The 23,249-nt window shown below is 33.6% G+C and overlaps 2 protein-coding genes across 2 annotated transcripts; one reads left to right on the top strand and one right to left on the bottom strand.

Moving 5' to 3' along the window:
• The first annotated feature begins 3,798 nt into the window (after positions 1-3,798).
• Positions 3,799-11,529, top strand: P5CS (Delta[1]-pyrroline-5-carboxylate synthase). Its single transcript, XM_077437461.1, has 9 exons — positions 3,799-4,144; positions 7,612-7,785; positions 7,865-8,008; positions 8,077-8,184; positions 8,256-8,429; positions 9,130-9,318; positions 9,401-9,593; positions 9,663-10,670; positions 10,757-11,529. Exons 1-9 carry the CDS (start codon positions 4,010-4,012, stop codon positions 11,017-11,019), a joined length of 2,388 nt encoding a protein of 795 aa, XP_077293587.1. The 5' UTR covers positions 3,799-4,009; the 3' UTR covers positions 11,020-11,529.
• A 405-nt stretch (positions 11,530-11,934) lies between these two features.
• Mms19 (MMS19 nucleotide excision repair protein) lies at positions 11,935-18,040 on the bottom strand. Its single transcript, XM_077437460.1, has 7 exons — positions 17,869-18,040; positions 17,089-17,472; positions 16,639-16,988; positions 14,134-15,585; positions 13,786-14,046; positions 12,539-12,700; positions 11,935-12,460 (listed from the first exon to the last, which is right to left on the bottom strand). The coding sequence occupies exons 1-7, from the start codon at positions 17,963-17,965 to the stop codon at positions 12,257-12,259; spliced, it is 2,910 nt and encodes a 969-aa protein (XP_077293586.1). The 5' UTR covers positions 17,966-18,040; the 3' UTR covers positions 11,935-12,256.
• Positions 18,041-23,249: the final 5,209 nt, after the last annotated feature.

The following is a 23,249-nucleotide window of genomic DNA, read 5'->3' as shown; positions in this document are numbered from 1 at the left end:
ATTTACGTAGGAACAAGACAAAGTTGAAATGATATTGCAGCTTTGAACATAAAATTCAATATTTTAATGCTGGAAAGTCAAAAGCTTTTTTATTAATAAACTAATTATTTCAATGATATATATATATATATATATATATATATATATATATATATATATATATATATATATATATATATATATATATATATATATATATATATATGTTACAGTCCAAGTATTCACTCTGGTTCGTTCATGAACTAATTAGTTTGTTCATACACAAATTATTGGTTTTAGTTCAGTGCTACAAAACTCTGAGTATTTTAAATGATAAATCGTATGGAAACCACATTATAACGTTTGGTTCAAATGCTAGCAGTCAAAAACTATCTTCAAATAGACTCACCAAGTGTCACATGAAACAATCAGCTGTCAAAGATTTTAATCAGTCAAAACCTTTGAGATGAAGGAAATCCTATAGAAACCGCATTTCTATTCCACAACGTTTCTATAATTACCTACCGTTTGCGTTAACTATTGGTTTCGAGCGCTAGCAGTCAAAAGCTATCTTCAAATAGACTCACCAGATGTTGCATGAAACTTTCTTCTGTCAAAACCTTTGAGATATCAAAACGCCAAGAATTCAAAAGGGAAATGTTATTGAAATCGCATTATGTACAACGTTTTAATAATTCAAATTACCATTAACGATTGGTTTCAAGTACTGGCAGTCAAAATCTTTCTTCAAATAAATTCACCAGGTGTCGTATGAAACTTTCAGCTGTCTGTCAAAACTTTTGAACTATCAAAACCTTTGAGATGTCAAAACGTCGAGTATTCCAAAGGGAAATCCTATGGAAACCGCATTTCAACGTCGCTTTAATTCCCGTTTCCGTGAATATTTAAAATATTGCAACCCAGGATAAGCATACGGGTCTACCTCACGGGCCGGAATGTGAAATTACCATTGAAGTAGAATGGGTAGAAGCACTCTCAGCTTCCAAAAATGTTGCTACAAAAACTCCGTGCAGACGGAGATTTCGGCTGTTTTGCTCAGTTGTTTGTTAAGCTCTGTAGCAGTAGGATCTCTTTGAAATAGGCTCTACTAGTGAAATTGTGTGGTAGTATTAGTTCGACAAAGTCCGAACATCTGTATGTGCACGTGCTAGATGTTCGGACCAGCCTCACTCATTGAAAAACAGGGCCGTACACCGTATTCTTTTTTAAAACTAATTATTACTTTATCTACATTGAAGTAGTATGCATAGAATTGCTCTCAGCCCCTAAAAATGTTGCCACAAAAAATCCGTGTGCCCGGAGATGTCAGCTGTTTTGTCCAGTTGTTGTAAGGGACGATCACTTCCACGAATTTTTTTTCCACAATCTTTTGTCTCTCTTCTGACTTTCCGTCTCTCTCTTCGATGGCTCGCTTTTAAGCGATACTTTTGTTAGGAATGACTATTCTATACATTATACTTCAATGGAAATTACCGAAAACGCAAATATCGGAAGGCAAATATCGAAAATTGAAAGATCTTAAGTCGAAAGATCAAAAAAAAGGGTGCATGGTAAACGGTACATACTCAGGTACATACTCACTTAATTTGCGCGACCAGAATACAACAGGAACAAGAGGAACAGGCTTTTCCTCCCGTATTCTGCGCGCGCACATTAATACGGGAGGAAATCCTGTTGTATCCTGCTCGCGCAAATTAAGTGAGTATGTACCGTTTACCATGCACCCTTTTTTTTATCTTTCGACTTAATATCTTTCGATTTTCGATTTTTGCATTCCGATATTTGCGTTTTCGGTAATTTCACATTCCGGCCCGTCACGGAGACCGAAGCATACATATGTATTTATATGTATGTATAGAGGATGGAACAAACGATTAAGAATACTTGTAGTAACTTGCGCCTTACATATATTGAGTTTGTACATGAACAAACTAGTTAATTTGACAATTCGTTGCTTTGCGTACACTATTACTTGCCAGATTTATTCGTTTATGAACAAACTAGTATGTTCATTGAATAAATGAAATGTACACTTAGACCGTAACATCTAAAATATAATTTCGAAAGAGACATTGTATGTTTGTAAGTTTTGACGAAAGTTACCACAGGTAAAGAGTTAAGAGTATATATTGTATGTATATATTTGCCCCGATATTATTCCTTCCGGTGTCCCACAAGGGTCGCATTTAGATCCCTTATTCTTTTTACTCTATATTAATGATATCTCATACATCTTCAAACATTCCTTTATACTTCTTTACGCTGATGATTTAAAAATTTACAAACCTATATACACCATAGACGATTGTCATAAGATACAAGAAGATCTAGATAGATTCTCTATATATTGTTTAAATAATGATCTTTTTATTAATCTAGAAAAATGCTCTATTTTAAATTTCACTAGAAATAAGTCAATTATTACTAATCAATATCAATTAAATCATTCAATCCTTAACACGTCATCTACTATTAAGGATCTTGGTGTAATACTCAATAATAAACTAGATTTCTCTGAACATATTTCTTTTATTACCAACAAAGCATTTAAATCTCTTGGATTCCTACTCCGCTCAACAAAACCCTTTAATGATCCTTATGTACTAAAATTACTTTATTTTTCCTTTGTAAGGTCTCACCTTGAATTTGCCTCAATTATCTGGTCACCTTTTTATTTATCCCATATTAATTGTATTGAGAAAGTTCAACTTAAATTTATTAAATCCTTACGCTACCTTTTTCCTACCTATACCCATTCTACTGTTTCCGACATTTTAAAAATCCTTTCTTTTAACAATCTTTCTGTCAGGCGACGACATTCTGATGCTATATTCTTCTTTAAGCTCATAAATGGTTTTCTTGATTGTTCTGATTTACTGAATAAGGTTAATTTCAGAATCCCAGTTCGATACTCTAGACGCGTTGCACTCTTTTCACTTGATCCTTTCAATACTAATTCCCAAAAATATTTTTATCTGCAGCGCGTTTATCGTATGTTTAACGGAGAGCTGAATGAGGTTGATCTGTTTGGTATTTCCCTACATCAATTCAGGTCTAACATCAAGAGAATCTTAACCGATTGATTCATTTTTTCTCCTATTCTATTTTTCCAATATTTCCATTATTTTTATACTTTAGTTTAGTTATGTAATGTGCTATTTAATCATATTATAGCTTTCATTCTTTTCCTTTTCATTTGTTTATTTTGTATTTACCTTTTTCATTTGTTTTTCATATTTGTAAATTTCAATTTCTTCTTATATTCTATCTTATAACCTTTTCCAAATATTTTAATACTATAGTTTAATTATGCAATGTACTACATATTTTGTCATGCCTTTATTCTTTACTTTTTAATTTGTTTTCCTTATATTTATCTTTTTCATTTTTGTAAAAATCTATTATTGGACTCGGATGTTACATATATTATTTATTTACTTTTTGTTTTTTTTATACCTATCTCTGTACATCCTGTCTGTTGATTTTTCAATTAATAAAATAAAAATAAAATAAAAATAAAAATAACACATCTTAGCCGTGCTATAATAAATATCATCAATGAATTATCGTCAGCAATTATTATAATAGCTCAAATTTCAATAAGAATATATTTATTTACACATGCGCGTGTTATGTTTTTAAGTTACCGATACAGTTTTGACCACAGATATGTACTACAAAAGGTGACCCCGTGTATATACAAAAATTTGAAGATTGTCTCGATGACGGCGATCGAAGGCGATAAGGCTAAAGTGTATGACAACACTTTGGCAAAACAATCGTCAATTACCCTGGTTTATCAGTAGCAGGCGAGAGGTCGATTTAGTCGGGTGTGCTTCAAACTGTTTAAAATCATATCGTGTCATAAAACAAATATTAAAAGAGTAATCAAATTTATTTAGACGGCGCGGAACGCCACTGGGGGTGGCGCGACCGCTTGCCACACAGGCGTCGCGCATTTTAACTAATTAATTTATTTATTTGTCGGAATTTTTTCAAATATATAAAAATGATCGGTCAATATTCGCTAAGCAAATTGCCGATGAGGGCAAACGCTCTTTTCAAATCTTTGTATGCGAAACCGATAGCTATCGCCGGTTCCCAAACGGATACGTGCCGATTCTATGCTACGAAAAATCCAGAGGTGAGTTTTGTGTTAAAAGTTTTACTATATAATGTTCAAGTCTTATTTTAAATTGTAATTAATTCAAACTAACTTCAGCAATTTTTTCGTTATACCATTTTTAATTTTTCAATCGCTATTTTTCTCTCAGTTACTTTATTACGAATAATAAAGTAACTGAGACGGTATACATTTCGATTATCATTTTCTTTTCTTATTCTATATACCTCGCTTTATTCGGCCGGTTGAAATATTAAGAAGAAACTGTGGAAGTGAATACAAATGAATTTCCTTTGATTCGCTATTCTCCCCTTTTCTCTCATTCCAATGTCAATTACGGGAAATGTCAGTATTGTTTCGAGTTTTACTATACTATTTTTATATACATACATTAATATAACCCTTAGAAAGAGTAGAATTATATTTTTTCCTTTAAATTGAATCAATCAATCGTTCTTCAATTAAAAACGAATTTCCTTTAAACAAAAAATATATTTCAATTTCGGCATTATATAAACAATTAGTTTATGCTAATAATGTTCCACTGTCAATTTTTCACTCTGTGACAATTATAAATAGTACTTGTCCTTGTCAGTCGTAAAATCGCAAACTTGATCCTAATTTATTATTCTAGAATTAACGCCACTTCAGCGTAGTATTATTCCTTATGTGAAGTAACATCTAGCGCGAAGACTTCGACACTATTAAAATAACATAAATTGAAAACGAACATCTCTAAAATTATATGGTAAAATACACTTACATCTGGTTAAATAAATATATGTATGTACATATATATATCAATTTGTCAGATGTGTGTTACGCTTGAGAAAATTTAGATTTGCGAACGTTGAATTTCTATTCGTTATTACACTCGATGTTTCGACTTCGAAACATTTAGGAATATGCAAAGTAGTACACGATAGAATTGAACCCTTTGCCAACGTCGAATAAACAAACAATCGTATCGCAATTACCAAACGCTAAAACCTTGAAATTTGCTCCGGCCAGACCTTGATCCCGAACTATAAAAGTTATCGAGTTTATCAACCGACGATAGTTATCATAAGACGATGTTTTCCAAACATCACTGAATAGACTCGGGGCCACCGTTTATCATCATTATGTATTATATACATACATATGTAGTTTTGTATTATTAATATAAATCTTCAAGTGCTCGTAGAAACTGAAATGGAGTGGTTTGGGTTGCGATGAGCCAATAGATTACATACATACATGATTCATTTATACATACATACACATATGGTTCTTTTGACGACTTCAAAATCGACGTCTTATCATGACTATTTGTGTATCTAACGCAGGCATTATTGTTTGTTTGTTGATTTTGCATTGGCCTTATTAATTTGTGATAATGATTCGTTTTTCTAAAAGCAATGTCACGTGGCGACACTGTGTTGCTAAATATGAAGCGTGCGCCATTTTGAAATCATACAAAATGTCCTCTTTGATTTCTTCACAAGATGTAAATCCAGCTTTTTTCAAGCAGTTAGTAATAAAAAAATTGGAAAAATATACAAAAGACAAAGAAAGGTTCAACAAATAATATTAAATGTGGAAAATTCACAAAAAAAAAACTGAATTATTGACCAATAATTGTATAAATCTTACTTAACCCGTTGCGGCACGAGATTTGAAACAAAAAAATGCTCGTGATACACAGAAAAAATTTTTTTTTAATTGTGGGAAATAATACTATAAACCTTGTGTAAAAGTGCCTCAAATAGTTTTAATTTTTCGAAGTGGTATAAATTACATCCCACCATGCGGCAAAAGATAAAAAAGATAGGCCATTTTTAATACCGCTATGCTTCAAAGTGTTAATGTATTGATGAAAACTATTTTTGAAATGACCGACCTATCCCCCTTTTACTAGTAAGAACAGAGAAATTTAATAATAATATAAGTAGTTTTAGAGATCATACCTATGGCTATCGCCATACTTAACCACTTAATTGCCATAAGCGCACCGGTGCGCGCTCTTTCGTTTTTAAGACTATGACTCGAAATTAATTTTGGTTTCTTCACGGTGACATCTAAAAGTATCCTGTAATACTAATGAAATTGAAAAAAGTCAATATTTTTCCTTAGTAATGAAGAGATTCAATATATTCAAGAGGTATGTAGTTAGTGTCAAGGGTTGGCACTAAACACAAACATAAAATAATCGAATCGGTTTCTAAGAACGCGTGGCGATTAAGTGGTTAATGAGTTTACGGCACAGTCGTGTATAGTGTTTGGTGTTCGACGTACGAGTATGTATGTATGTGCATATGTCTGATAAACATTTGTTCATATTAAGGTCTGTTCATACCTATCCAGCACGACCCGAATCCTGCAAGTATCCTGCAAGTACGGACAGTATCCTTTAGTACATTGTATATGGACGCGCATGAATGCGTAAATGCGCATGCGCGAATGGAGTATGAATACGTCCATATAATGTACCAAAGAATACTATCCGCACTTGCAGGACACCTGCAGGATACGGGTCGTGCTGGATAGGTATGAAAAGACCTTTACTCGTAAGATGGGCAAGTGCATCGTTGCAAGTTACACAATTCACACCAAACACGACTGTGACGGAAACTAATTAAGTATGGTGACAGCCATACCGAAATCTTCCAACACTATCCACTTCTATTATTATTACATTTCTCTGAGTAAGAATATTTACATAAAATACATCGTTATTGGGGGACAAAATGAGACGATGCCGGCTAGTCACACCACGCTAATGCAATGTCAGAATAACGACTGAAGGAAGGTCTATTCGTATTAGCACAGCACGTGCTGGCAACTGCACGTAATCAGCAAGTACGGAAAGTATTCTTTGGCACTGTGCTAATATGAATAGACCTTTATAAGTCTAGAAATAGTAGTGGAGAAGGATGACATTGCTATTTCCATCACCCAATTTTGTGCTACTTGAGATTTTTCACAATTTTATTTTTGACAAACATTTATAATACTTAAATCAAATCCATGATTGCCGCTACTTTAATAAATACTGTTGCGTAGAGGTGGGTGGAGGATCCAAGTAAAAGGCCAAAGTCGTGTCACAGCATTTATTGATGATTAAGGAGATACACGCGCTGGCAGTGCTCCGTCCAGGATGTCTTGATATCGCCTTAGTACCGCCTTATAAGGGGCAGGTCTCTCAGGACATCTTCGACGTCTGATTTGTTTACCTATTGTTATGGTCACGTACTCGGATATGTATTCCCACGACATTCGGTCCCACGATACCACGGTATCGGTCACTTCTGAGAAGGGACCAATAACGGCCAACTCGATGGCCATTGTTTAGCCTACATGCACTTAGTAATCCTTGAAACCGATTACAACGATCGCACAGTGTCAGGGATGCGCTTCGGCTTAATCCGATTGCACTTAACAATTGATTGCTACAATACTATAAATTCTCCCTTAAAAAATCGATTACATGTAATATTTTATTTCAGGGAACTCCACTCGAACGCTCGCTTCAAACGACAGAACGAAAACAAGCAACATTCTCAGACAGATCACAGCTCAAATATGCCAGAAGATTAGTTATCAAATTGGGCAGTGCAGTCATTACTAGAGAAGATCATAATGGATTAGCACTTGGAAGACTCGCTTCCATTGTCGAACAAGTAAATTGAATTAGAAATTAAATGCATACACGTGTGTTTGACTTATGTGGTGTTAATATGTTTTTTCAACGAATTACAGGTAGCTGAATGTCAAAATGAGGGACGAGAATGCATAATGGTCACCAGTGGTGCTGTGGCTTTCGGTAAGCAAAAGCTCACCCAAGAATTGCTTATGTCCCTGTCGATGAGGGAAACTCTTTCACCAAAAGACCACACTAGAGAAGTAAAGCGAAATTTTCACAACTAATCGTAAAAAAAATTGATATACAACTAATTATGATTACATTTTAGGATGCATTTAGTATTTTGGATCCGAGAGCCGCAGCAGCCGTCGGACAATCCGGTCTCATGTCATTGTACGATGCTATGTTTGCTCAATACGGAGTCAAAATTGCACAGGTATTTGCATTTCAAGGGTTTTAAGTATGAATACAATTGACATCAGTAATATAATTAATAATATTTCATAGGTTCTCGTGACCAAACCTGATTTTTACAATGAACAAACTAGAAAAAATCTTTTCACTACTCTGTCAGAGTTAATATCATTGAACATTGTTCCAATAGTCAACACTAACGACGCTGTTAGTCCACCAATGTTCATTAAAGACGATGCCGAAGTTGCTGGATCAGGAACAAAGAGGGTATAAATACTTTAATGTGATTGTTGATATTTATAGTTCATTGAATTGTACAAATTTTCTTCACTTAAAACAAAATTTAAATGTTGCCTTCAGTATTTTGAATTAATTTAATAATTTGGTAAATGAATTGTATAGCTTATTTCATTCAAATTTGGAAATAGATATTGTATTGTTTAATACAGTTGTATAAAACTTTCATATACGTACACATATGATTATAGATATTATACATATATTGAGACATATTCGGGTTGAATCAATATTTATGAAAGATTATATAGTAGGCAGGTGAAAGAGATGATAACAAACTAAAATGTACACAAAGATGTGATTATTTGTACACTTGAATCCATCAATATATTTTATCATTGGAATATAACATATATATAGACATCAATGATATGAAATAATTTGTATTGTATTTGCTTGTTTATTTATTTATTATTAAATAGCAAATTGCTAATGAATTATTTAACAATAAACAATTTTTAAACTAAAACTAACAACTATAATATAACATAGTTAACAAAACTATAATTAGTAACCCTAAAATAATATAATATGATTCGAAACATAGCATTTTATTAAACTTACTACTTACATTTTATTCCACATTCCATTAACACCTCTCAAGAAAGCACCAATGTTACTAGCACCTCTAATTATGCAATAAAAATACTGATATTTTTTATTTCAATAGGGAATCAGCATAAAAGATAACGACAGCTTAGCCGCCATGCTTTCGGCTGAAATTCAATCAGATTTGCTGATTTTGATGTCCGACGTTGACGGCATCTATAATAAACCACCTTGGGAAGATGGTGCCAGAATGATGCACACCTACACCTCAGACGATCGTCATTCAATTGAATTCGGACACAAATCGAAGGTAAACATATATTTTTATTAAAATTATTATGGATGTAATATAGAAGATTCCGAATTATATTGATTTATAACCATAATTTCAGGTCGGCACTGGAGGTATGGATTCTAAAGTGAACGCTGCTACTTGGGCATTAGATAGAGGCGTCAGTGTTGTCATTTGTAATGGAATGCAAGATAAAGCGATTAAAACTATAATAAGTGGAAGAAAAGTGGGTACTTTCTTTACTGATACAGCATCCGGAGGAACTGCACCTGTTGACATTTTGGCTGAAAATGGTATGAGTTTACTTTATCTAGCATTATACAAATGTCTATGGATTTCATAACATAAATGTATTTGTTTAGCTCGTCAAGGAAGTCGACTTCTTCAAGGACTTTCACCTGCTGATCGGGCATCTGTGGTAAACACCCTCGCTGATCTGCTTGTATCAAAACAGGCTGATATACTAGAAGCCAATTCGAAGGACTTAACCGAAGCAACCAAGTCCGGCCTAGCAAAGCCGCTCCTCTCAAGATTGTCGCTTACACCATCCAAACTGAAAAGTCTAGCAGTTGGTCTGAAGCAAATTGCTGACTCCAGTCATCAAAATGTAGGAAGAGTTCTAAGAAGAACTAGATTAGCAGACGGTCTCGAATTGACCCAAATCACTGTACCGATTGGAGTTTTACTCGTCATATTTGAATCTCGTCCAGATTCCCTACCGCAAGTAGCCGCTCTTGCAATCGCATCTGGCAATGGACTTTTGCTCAAAGGTGGCAAAGAGGCTTCCCATTCCAACAAAGCACTCATGGAGCTCGTGAAAGAAGCACTTGATACCGTCGGTTGTTCAACTGCCGTATCGTTAGTATCGACCCGAGAAGAAATCAGCGACTTACTATCGATGGAAAAACACATCGATCTTATAATCCCACGTGGTTCTTCGGAATTAGTACGTAGCATACAGACTCAATCGCAGCATATACCAGTTCTCGGCCACGCTGAAGGCATTTGCCACGTGTATGTAGACAAAGAAGCAGATATCAGCAAAGCCATGAAAATAGTACGCGATTCAAAATGCGACTACCCAGCCGCTTGTAACGCCATGGAAACTCTATTGATCCACGAAGATCATATAACTCAAGGCAACTTCTTCAATGACGTGTGCAACATGTTGAAGAAAGAGGGAGTTAAAATCCACGCCGGACCCAAACTATCTCAAATGCTCACATTCGGTCCACCTGCAGCAAAGAGCATGAAGCACGAATACGGAGCATTAGAATGTTGCATCGAAGTAGTGAAAAATATGGACGATGCTATAGAACATATTCATAGGTTCGGAAGCAATCACACCGATGTCATCGTCACTGAAAACGGTTAGAACTCTTTAATAATACATTCGTATTGAATCCTTTATATAATTTGTATATACATATGTACAATTAACGCTATTGTGTTACAGATTTCTTGGCAACAAGCTTCCAACGTCAAGTAGACAGTGCGTGTGTCTTCCACAATGCCAGTTCAAGATTCGCCGATGGATTCAGATTTGGACTCGGTGCTGAAGTGGGAATTTCAACAGCTAGAATTCATGCCAGAGGACCTGTAGGTGTTGAAGGCCTGCTCACTACTAAATGGGTTCTCAAAGGTACAGACCACGCTGCTGCGGAGTTCGGCGACGGAGGTTCTAGGACTTGGATACACGAATCATTACCAGTTGATTAAACTTGCCTTTCCGTAGAAACGAATTTACTTATTATAATTAATTAAATAGTTGTCATTCAGCGTGTCATTATGCAGCTGAATACATTTTGTATTGAAATTTCCTATAATTTTAAGACATTCTAGAACCTAAGTGTACTTATGTATGAATGAATATTTTTTTTATTTTTGTGAATGAATGTGTAGTATAATGTAATATTTAATTTTATGTTAATTTATAATGAACAGAACTTACTTATTAAATAATGTATTAAATACTGTCAAATACTTTCAATAAAATATGATTTTATTTAATAAAATTTTCAGTAATAACTATTAACCCTTTGAGTTCTGACGTCTTTTCTGTTGAAAGCTCGCCACGCTGAAAATTTCGCCAACATTTCCAACTAGAATTATTTAGAAAGCAGATATAAAATTTGTAGCTAATCCAAACAAACCCTAGATAACTACCGCCGAGGATTTCGAGCTTTGTAAAAGTGTGTTTAGACTCTCTAATATATCTAGCAACAATATAAAATAAACAAAGTATTTTAATGAATGTATTTTTCCAAAAGCAGTTCCATCTTCTTCATTGTTGTTAAAATGTAATGCTTACTATCTAAATACCAAACCACAATCTAAAATACTCGACAGCTAGGGTTTTCCATCAGGTAATTCTGCTATGGTTATAAATTCAGAAATTCCGATGTAAACGAGTCTTTACAAACGTTGACAAATGAATGTCACTAATTCCACGACCCATTTTCAATGGATTTTTTTCAATGCTACCTGGAAAAGCTTAGTGGATAATATTCTTGTTTACTTTGTATACACTCAAAATACAACGCCTATCGGCGTTTTTCAGGCCCATGGACTTGTTGGTAAAACGCCGATTGGCGTCGGTCAGCATTGAAAGGGTAAAAAAAATACACAAAAATTCAATAGAATGTAAAATAAGTTTTTATTATATAATATATAAAATCTTAAATTCTATCTACAAAAATATACATTAAGTTTAACGTTAAAACAACATATAAAACCGACACTTAAAGTGGAACACAAATTAATAGGATAATGTTTCGCATATTAACTTTAAGTCGATAAGCCATAGTAAGGTTCCAAAAAAATGATTGAATTTATAAAAAATATCATCAAGTGCTCGATTTTATACCAGAAAAATCAATCGTATAAAACAAAATTTCAACATTTATCATTAACAACATACACATTAACAGTAAACAAAATAATATCTAGTTTATTTTCACTTTTCTTTGTCCTCTCCGGGTGATCCAACGAGGAACCAACGTGTCCTAGCTTTGACTGCGACACTTCTTACGAGTCGCTTAGGATCATCCAGACGCTTAGCTAGGTCCAAAACAACATCTTGCTTGAAATGTAACAAATGAACGGTGGGATAGAAATTGGCTATTTCAAACAAACATTGCAAACTGGCCACACGGATTTTCTAAAATCAAACAATTTAAATTTACAATCCCTATCTTGGCAACGTAAATAAAATAATCACAACAAAATGAATATTTACAATAGGATTATCTTTCCCGCTCAATTTAAGACACCTCGTTACAATACTCTGTATTCCATTTGGTAGCTTATTGTTTTGTATCAAAAACACTAACGTATCCAAAATCGCTAACAACAATTCAGGCTCATTAAAATTCAAACATTCTAATAATATCGGGGAAATCTAAAATAAAAACATACATGATTTATAATTAAAAGAACTTTTTACATTTATTACTATAAAAAGTTGGTGCTACTTTAGTATGTGATCTACCATTGAATCGCATTCGACTATTTTTTTTTATTTATATCGTAGCAAAGACCTGTTTATTATAATTTTTGTTTTTTCCTGCCACCCCATAATATTGTCGAAGCATTTCTATCAAAATATCGTCAGCAGCGAAGAAAAATCCCGACCCTAACAACCTAATCTTAAATGAATAGGGCCCTAACTTAGCCTAACCTAACCTGACCCTTAACCGTTTGCCCGCGGCCGTTTTCTATGGAAGCTTTGCGCGACAAGTCTGTAGCGCAGCTGTCTTCCATAGAATTTCTGAACTTTGCACGGGATTTTGAGCCTTATATGCGCCTATTTCAACTGTTTTAAGGTTCAAAATTGGTTGAATATATTACTGAGAGGTGAATGCCATCTATTCAATTTGCTTAAAATGAATATATACTAGTCAAAAATTTGTTTTTTATGGAACCAGACTGAAACGTCGTTTATGTGATGTCACGTCTTCATACAATTATAAAGAATGATTATTTGACAATGAATCCAAAACTATGAGATATATTATGTATTTTACTGTTTAAAATAATACTTTATGTGTTAATTAACATATCTGGTTACTTGAGTAAATATTAAAATCTGTATTTAAGGTCGAAAACTCGATTGCCAAATTCACGAAAAAGGTGCCGCGTACAGGTCTTGTTCGCTATATTTATTGCCGCGGGCAAAGGGTTAAATAAATAGGTTGGCTGCTAAGATATGTTTTTTTTAAAGTTTTATTTCATCAATATTTTCACAAAAAAAAACATCTTAGCAGCCAACACCTATTTATTTAAGGGTCAGGTTAGGTTAGGTTAAGTTAGGGTTATGCCCCTATTCATTTAAGATTAGGTTGTTAGGGTCGGGATTATTCAGTGTCACTGTCAAACGCGAGAACTGAGACAGTGAGACCGCATATTACAGTAAAAACGTGAAAGTAGATCGCATACTAAAGTAGATATGTGAAGGTAGACCGCATACTAAAAAGTCTTACAAACCTTTGATAATTCCATTAATAGTACAGATCTAGGTATAAATTGTATAATATAAGCCAAAGCTAAGAAGTGTGATTCGCGCTGAGATTTTATATCACTTTCTGATGTGCTTTGAAGGAATATTTGAAAAACTTTTTGCCTATAAAGGAAATTCGTTTTACAAAAGCAATTGTAATTTAAGGCCTCGTCGCTATCCATCATTATCAATTTGAAATGTTTTGCCATATCAAGTCCCAGCTTTTCAGTATTTAAAAACTCAATCATCTGAAATGAATATATTTATTGATTGAATATGCAATCTAGAAGTTCTAAATACAAAAAAAAATAAAGTACAAAACTTTGTTGCATTACCAAGCGAAGCCAATGTGAAGCTTCCGAATGTCCGTTGAGCAAAAGGGCTTTCGTTAACCAAGACATTAACATCAGACTGTTCAAATATTCTACATCATTTTTAGTGTTGTTAATCAAGACGTCTTTTAATTGTGCATAATTAGTTTGAACATCTTCTTGCATCATATACTTGTTCACTAGATTTGCAATCAGCATGCAAGCTTTTTCTTGAATGAAACGAGGGTGTTGGTTCAATGCGAAATTTGAAGCACCAGATATAACAACACCGACTTTATCAATTACTAATTCTTGCTTACTGCTATTCAACAAAGCCTCCAACATTACAACAGCAACAGCTTTGCCGTTGGATATTTGTTCTAAATATTTCGGAATCAAAACTTCATACAGCTTCAATTGTTCTTCATCGGTTTGTGATCTCATAAATGTGATTACGATCTTAGATGAGAATTTCAATTCACATTCATCAACCTCGGTGAAAAATTCGTCCACCAAGCGCAAGATCGAATTGATGAAATTGTATTTAATCTGAATTTCTTGCAGCTTTTCATCACTGAACAATTCCCCAGTTCGTAAAACATCAGATAGAACTTCAATTATAGTCGATACCACCTTCTTATCCGAGTCAAACATCACATTCATTAATCTGTCGACTACGACGTGGGTGTAATCGCTCACGCTTATTAACGAGCATAAAACATTCAACCGTCTTCGCAAAATCGACACATTATCATAATTCAAAACAAACAATTCATCAATATATGCTGTAAAATTTGATGGGTGTTGCTTGACCATACTGAGCAAACCTTTCTTACTAGCATCGGCTATGGTTAAAATTTGCTCATGATCGATACTATGTCGTAAAACTTCAAGCAACGTCAACGATTCGCTCAGCGATATCAACTCGGCCATCACAGTGATGCACTTGAATCCAGAAAGCCTCAGATCAAATTGCGTACTCCTAGTAGCCGTTTGAATCATGATAAATGCAAACTTAAAATGCGGTAAACACGCCGAAAGCACATTCAAACGTTTACAAATCCCAAATGCAGTAATAAAATAATTAACAATAACTGCTTTGATGCTATCGTCGGATGTCAGACTAAATTGTGTAACCAATAACGAATGTATACTCTCGGTGACGAAAACGCACGACGTATCAGAAGCGCTCGCAACTGTTAAATATATCTTCAAACACAATTCATATTTAGATTTAGTCTTAGAGTCAGCCAACAGGCACTGTACGGATGTGTATATTTGTTTCAAAAATCCTTCACATATAGACGGTGATGTTTTATCAGCGGCCAAATGACTAATAAGTTCGGCAAGTGAAGAGTGTGCATGCAGTTGTAGTTCTATGTCACCTTCTTGAGATACTTCTTTGAACAACATTGGCCAAAGCAATAGAAGATGGGGTGAAAACGAATCTGGAGTAAACGTAGAACAGCATAACTTCTGCAAATTTATTCAACAAATTAAATATTAAATAAATAACTCACATATAGGGCCGGCTCAAAGGTGCAGAAGTGCCTAGGGCGCCATAGACAAGGGGCGCTGCGAGGCGCCCCCATTTTTCTTTTTTTGATTATTAAATTGAAAAAATAATTTGGCTTTCTTTGAACTTATAAAACATTCTATATTCAACTTAATTTTCCTACTCAAAGTAACAATAATGAGTGTAAAATATTATAATTTACGAGGAACGCAAGAAGTTGACTGTCAAATATCAACGACTCACGAATAAAACTTAAAAAATAACAAACTGTCGGTACAAATGGTAATTTGGAATTGTACTTTATATAAAATACCACTGAAACATATGTATGTATACATATATCAGGGATGGATTTGCTTCACTAAATTAAATATCTTAACCAATCATATTCGAAAGAAGAAATGTCACTATAAAATTCGTCAATTCATTGTTGAATAAAAATTAATGTTTTCATTACCGAATTTAATAAAATACGGATAACTATTTATTTTATAGGGGTTTGGTGCATCCGCTCTAAAATCGCCAGACAAACGAACGACAGATTAACAGAACGGCAGCTTTAAACGTAATTCTCGTTTTCTCGAATGATAGATTGCACATCAGATGACGAGTAACCTTTCGATGTGCCCAGATGCAATTATTAAAATTGAGTTGGATCTTTCTGGCGAGTTTAATAAGGCAAGATTCGGAACTTATCGAATCTTGCCTTATTAAACTGGCCTGAAAGATCCAACTCAATTTTAATAATTACCATTTGAATAATTGCATCTGTGCACATCGAAAGGTTACCCATCATCTGATGTGCAATCTATCATTCGAGAAGACGAGAATTGCATTCAAAGCTGCCGTCCGTTAATCTGTCGTTCAATTTGTCCGGCGATTTTAAAGCGGATGCTTATATGGAATTTATTATTTAAAAATTTAACGGTAGGGGGGCTGAAACCAATCTGCCTAGGGGCGCCATATACCCTCGAGCCGGGCCTACTCACATATAACGAAGTATATAGACGTACCAATAAATTCAATGAATCCAATTTAGCTACTTTTAAGCTTGAATCTAATTTTTCCATCAATAAAGGTATGCAGTGTTGGGCGAAATCTCGATTTGCACTTAGACAAGTTGCCAATTTCTCGGCTAATCCGGCTCTGGTTATGGAATTGATGTCATCTTGGGGTGTATTGAAGTCGACTGGAAAGTAACACGCCATGACTTCGAACATCTCTTCGGCGACGTGTCCGAAACTTACAGACTTTAAAAATCCAGGCAGCATTGAAAATAAGAATGATAGATTTCGAGGATCGCGTTCACCGTCCATCGAAAACACCACACCCAAGTTGAAATCAGCACCCATAGCCTTCACAGCTGAAATTGTAAAGTGAATAATTTCAAATAAAATTCTTATGAACTAGTACATTGTACATATTAAGTTTGATAAATATTATATTATTATATATAGAATTACCGTCCATGTGATTGACAATGAATAAATGCAGTATTGTATATATGTTATATCTATCCAAGCGCACTTGTTGCTGACACGGTACGTTATCAAATTGCGCTTTTAAAATTTTGCGACACATGTCGTTACTTAAATTTTTCATATTAGCTATACTTAAGATCCCTTCTAAAACTGTAGGCACTACTTTATGGTTATCGTTGAGTCTGTCGGCGTAGAATGTGGCTATTAAATTGAGTTCAGTCTCGCCGAGGAAATCAGACGAGAGAGATGCAAGGACATTGTTGAATATTTTTACTCCTTTGATACGTGTTTCGATATCAGTCGATGTCAAAAATGGTCCCAATTTTTCGACAACAGTTATAATTTGAATTTTCGACGATTTCATATCTGAAAAAATTTAATAATAAATTCATATATGTATGTAGAAGTAGTTGATTATTTTAAATAATATACTAATAGAAAACTAATTTTAGAAAATAAAGCTTTTGTTTAATTATAATAAAATAATTAAAAACAACAAAATAAAAATTCAATCCAATTATGTATATATGAAGCAATGATGCATGTGTAACCTAAAAATCATATTGATGAAATTATTCATTTAAACACACAATATAGTAAAATATCAAAATATAGTAAAAATTATATATCATTTTAAAGCCATTCCAGAGTTATTTGATACATAAATGAATATGTCCATATGGAAAATATTGTAATCAAGCAAACATCTGACAGTTGTCAAACGAAGATAAATATCAGTTGTAATCAAGAAATTGGACGTACCAGATATCAAATTTTCAGTGTTTATATCTTTTTCGGAGGCTGCGCCCCCCAAAGCGTCCACCCCTGGGGCCCCATCACCCCCCAAACCCACTTCCATGTCACTACGTTTAACCCAACCTCAAAATGATCAAGTAATCCAACCAAACAGTGTTGCCAACGTTGATTTTTGCACAAGTATTCTAGTACCACTCTTATATCCATACCATTAAACAAGTAATTATAAAAATAATAAAGAGAAGTAAAGTAAAATAAAGAAAAGTAAAACTTCAATTTTACAGCTCAATGTTAGAGCAGGTTTTGAATTTTAGTACCGCAAATATGTAGGTAAGAAATTTATTATATTTCTTGGAATTAGTATATTCTTTGCGGGTCTACCTCACGGGCCCGAATGTGAAACGCCCGAAAACGCAAATATCGGAAGGCAAAGATCGAAAATCGAAAGATCTTAAGTCGAAAGATAAAAAAGGGCGCATTGTAAACAGTACATACTCACTTAATTTGCGCGAGCAGGATACAACAGGAACAAGAGGAGCGGGCTTTTCCTACCGTATTCTGCGCGCGCACATTAATACGGGAGGAAAAGCCTGTTCCTCTTGTTCCTGTTGTATCCTGCTCGCGCAAATTAAGTGAGTATATACCGTTTACCATGCACCCTTTTTTTTTGATCTTTCGACTTAAGATCTTTCGATTTTCGATCTTTGCCTTCCGATATTTGCGTTTTCGGGCGTTTCACATTCGGGCCCGTCACGGAGACCGATTCTTTGCATATATAGTCAGAGAAATGTTATAATAATAGAAGGGTCCTTACGAATACATAATTGTTGTCAATATTACGCGGTACGTCTCTATAATTACGCTACAACGCACGGAATACAATCGAATCAATTTACTTATAAAAATGTATCTCATGTTGTTTATTGTGTGTTTTTTAATGCATTGTGCACTTTTAAACGATGCTTACCCATCTTGCGAGTAATATAAACAAACAGAGAAGTTTTTATCGGACTTACGTCGAGCACCAAGCATCAAATACGACTGATGCTAAAATTATTTAGGAATGTCTGTGGACAATCGTCACTTGACAAAAATACAACGCCTAAAGCCACTTCTATTATTATTATATTTCTCTGTATATAGTACTTTACGTTATGCTGCATTTATACAATACCAATTTTGAAGATATTCCATGAATCAAGCCAATATTGACCTCGTTTACATAAGCATTTCGTGTCGGAAAGACTAATAAATGCAGCATTAGTTTATAGAAGTAAGCTAGAGAGCATGAACAGTTCATCATAAACCAATGAGTATATAGGGGATGAAACGAATGAGACGACTGGCATGTTGATGCACGTGTTTTTATTATGGCAGCCGAAGGCGGAGTGAGGTAGCAACTCTGAACACGGCCGAGTTGGTCCCAACTCGCAGGAAGGTGACCGAACTCGACCAGTCATATGGCGAGCCGCCACAAGTATTAAAAAACATATGCATGTCAAAAGATGTCAATCCTCCATCTGATATTGTTTATCAATGTGCAAGTATTGCTAGTGATGGCTAGTCTTCGGCGTTGGCTGGGTGTTTGTTAAATAACAATACACCGCTCCATTAGTTTGTAAAGCAAAAAAGCATGCACTCAATGAACTCAATGCACTCAAAGAAGTATGGAACATTGTATGCTAGGCATAACGAGATATTGAAAACGGAATACGTGGGTGCGAAGTATAATAAGGGTAGTCGATATAGTGGAAAAAATGAAATGGCAATGAGCGAGTGACGCAGCTACATAGAAGAATGGACGAAAGGTGGACAAAATAAGTGCTGGTACCCGAAAGAATGTAATGGGGTAAAAGGAAGGCCGCAAGGAAGATGAATGAATGGTAAAAGAAAAAACAGTCGATGGTAAATGGATGTAAATATTGATGATAATATATATAAAATACTAGTTTTCGTACAAAATTATGGTTAATTTTACGTAGTCATAGAATAAATTGAAAGTTTTATATGTATTAGGTATATCTTTATATCGGAGTTTCCGGATTGTACAATATTATTAACGTTGAATACATCGTTCAACTTAGCAAAAATACATAGATTTTATAATACAAATTTCAATCAATCACTTATTTTTTACAAGACGAACAATTACATGTAATAACTATCTGAGTAATCTATAAGATAAGAAATAACATGAAAAATAGAAAAAGCTGCAACACTTCACCAATAGATTACTTTCAATAGTTTGTAGTAGTTAAGAGCTGTGTAAAAGTAAATTCACGTGTACACGCTTATTTATAATGAAAAATGAAACATTATAAACGCGTTATGTGGACGATTAAAATAATCTTATATCAATTCTATTGAAACGTATTTCCATATCACTACGACCACTAGATTCGAGAAATATACTCATAAGTACATATGTACATGCATCAATCATGTGAAATGGTTGACCAATGGCGGAAATTGTTAACCAATGGGGGCTAATGTCCAACACCCTAGACTTTAGGGCCTAGAACATTCCATATTGTACCTAAATGGCTACATATATACAATCAAAATTATGTATTTTGTGTTTTTAATATTCACTTAAAATAATATCTGCTTAGCGTCGAGAGGCACCGGGTTCGATCCCATGAGCTGACCTCAATTGAAAAGAATTTTTCTGAGTATATCTGTAGTGCTGCTGGTCAGACCTGGATATTTGTGACTCCAGATCGATCGTTTCCTATCAGAGTTTGCCCCCCCCCCCCCCCAGAGAGGCCCCCACCTTGCCAATTTCGAAATCGACTCTTAGTTTCAATAACTGTACAAAATACATAAATCCTTTCATCTAAGAATTTAGGATAGTTTAGTTCGACGACAAATTTATCATTGAAATTGACATTAGGTCAGGTTTTACAAAACGTGATTCTAAAATGACATCATTTAACGTTACGTCTAGTTCTAAACACATACCGGAACCAATTAAATAATACATATGTATGTATAACATAGAAAACCATATATTTTCAATATCATCAATAATTATTGTAATTGAGGGAGTCAAGATCACGGGCACTTCACCTCTATTAGTATATCAGTCAATTTATTTTCACGAATTCCACTAACTGCCATTTTCGAATAACCTTATGACAAAATAGTCACCTTCCTTTTACAAGAAATAAAAAAGATGTCTCTGAACGATTTATTTCGACTTCCATCGTTTAATTCATTTTTTTAGATTAAATACAACATTATTTATACATTCTTCTAATTTAATCGATTAGAAGTCTTGATTTTCCATGAATATGCTTCATTTTGACGTCAAACAGTAATCCTTGAATTACACACAAATTACAAATTTTTACCGATTATTTCAAATGAATGATAATTTCGGTTAATTGTTTTAATCATGGTGATTTTTACGTGATTTTAATAAAATATTTCAAATTAAATCTAACAGTCTCAGATGCGTCATTAGTGCGATGAACTGTAACATGTACCAGGAAATATTTTCCACCTTGACTTTGCCCTTCGCATGACAAATTATGAAATTGTGAAATCTGCCCTTTGATCTAAGATAAATATTTATTTTTAAGAATGATGATCCTACGTTATCGTATGTACCTATTATGTACATATATTGAATTCAATCAATTATTTATAACACTTTCTACAAAATTGATTCACAGATAGATAATAATTAAAATATACGAGTACAAGTTTTATCAGTTTATACAAATTTTTGTGTACTACTTTTTAAAAAATTGTTTTCATACAAATACCGTATTAATTTGACAAAATTTTATGTTGCGCAATAAATCGTCTGAAAAATAAACATAATCCCGAAATTTGGTACACATGTTTTTATTTTCACAAGCTTATGTAACAATCTCCTCTTCTGTTATATTACTTATCGAAAAATAAAAACATTAAATCTATTTGTCGACGATTTTTTATCTTTTGCGTCATTCGCATGAATTACAAGCGTGGTTGACAACAAAGTATAATACATATGTATCATATTTGTTTTGATCGCAACAAAAATAATAAACAAAGTCGCAAAGTTGTTAATCTTGAGATAATCTTTATTTTTATTATCTTATTTGGCACTCATCAATAATAATTTATTACTAGCGATAAAAACTTGTCTGTGACGGATCAGCACGCGTCCCAAAAACAATTATAATAACACATCTTTCATTATCCAATTAAAGCATGAAATCCGTTAATTTTTACTAAAACAAAAAACAGAAGTTCTTACGTCAGTATACATATTACATTTTACTTTTTTTGTAAATTGTACAATAAAATGAGTTTCAAAGACTCAAAAATTTCAAAAGTTCCAAATATCAAACATATTATTATTTGGAATTTGACACCTAATTGATCGCTGCTTATAAATATTTCATTTTCCGATATTAATCAAATGCTAAAAACTGGCATCTAGGTCGATTTTAATACTGATATAATCAAGATCGAAGCTCTTTCATTCTTGATTCCTTTTAAAATATGTTTTTTTTAATCTTAAGTTGAGATAAAATGTATACATCGCTAAAAAATTCATACATAATTTTTCATATGTCAATATTTGTTAGTTTCAAAGCGATATTCAAAATAATAATTTCATATAAAACAATAATATGACGCATATGCCAACTTTTTTTATTCTTTTCATTTGTGATTAACGTGACCCAATAATTACACTATTTAAAACAAATATGCAAGCTCGAGATAAGGTTGCTAATGTATTTGTCCCAGATGTACAGAAAAAGTCAAATATGTGTATGAAAATATTTTATATTTTTAATTCTGTTAATTGAAGCGATAAATTTGTCCTTAAAAAAATGGATACAATCATAATGGATACGTTCAATGAAAACATTAATCTTAGAGGTTACACTCTCGTACTCCAAAAAGAAAAAATCGAATAGATTGATCAAAAATTGCTTCTTTTCAAACAGAGTGGTTACAGTTTGGAATAATGGACTTCCCAACAATGTAGTTAACCTTAATATTTTTAGAAACAAGCTGACGTCTTTCTTGAACTCGAAGAATTTTTGTAATTATTCTTTTTCAATATCTTTTCTATGTTTTTGTTTTCTTTTAGTTATTATGATACCTTTTGGTTTTTTTTGTCTTATTTCGTGTTTACTTTTTTTCTATTATCTTATTATTTTTTTTTATTATTTAGATTAATTGAGTCAATCCCCGTTGGTCTATCGGCTTTCCTGCCTTCTCCATGTATTTTTAAATAAATAAATCAAATGTGAGCAAAAGAACCCAGACCCAGACTCGACTTTTGGAACTTAGCAAGATGAGTTGCTCTGTCTTCTTGGACATTTCCTGGAAATAAATACAATTTATTAACCAAAAATCACAATTTTTCACAGTTTAAAACC

This window comes from Arctopsyche grandis, chromosome 9 (genome assembly GCF_051622035.1).
Source record: "Arctopsyche grandis isolate Sample6627 chromosome 9, ASM5162203v2, whole genome shotgun sequence".
Lineage (NCBI taxonomy): Eukaryota > Metazoa > Arthropoda > Insecta > Trichoptera > Hydropsychidae > Arctopsyche > Arctopsyche grandis.
Note: the sequence above shows the minus strand (reverse complement) of the source record. Positions and strands in the feature narration are given on the sequence as shown.

Coding starts and splice junctions, on each gene's coding strand:
- Mms19 (XM_077437460.1), bottom strand. CDS start 17,965: ATGGAAGTGGGTTTGGGGGGTGATGGGGCCCCAGGGGTGGACGCTTTG. Junction 15,586..16,638: donor TGGATTCATTGAATTTATTG/GTACGTCTATAT, acceptor ATAAATTTGCAG/AAGTTATGCTGTTCTACGTT. Junction 12,701..13,785: donor TATTAATGGAATTATCAAAG/GTTTGTAAGACT, acceptor TTTTTATTTTAG/ATTTCCCCGATATTATTAGA.
- P5CS (XM_077437461.1), top strand. CDS start 4,010: ATGATCGGTCAATATTCGCTAAGCAAATTGCCGATGAGGGCAAACGCT. Junction 8,009..8,076: donor CAAAAGACCACACTAGAGAA/GTAAAGCGAAAT, acceptor ATTACATTTTAG/GATGCATTTAGTATTTTGGA. Junction 8,185..8,255: donor ACGGAGTCAAAATTGCACAG/GTATTTGCATTT, acceptor AATATTTCATAG/GTTCTCGTGACCAAACCTGA.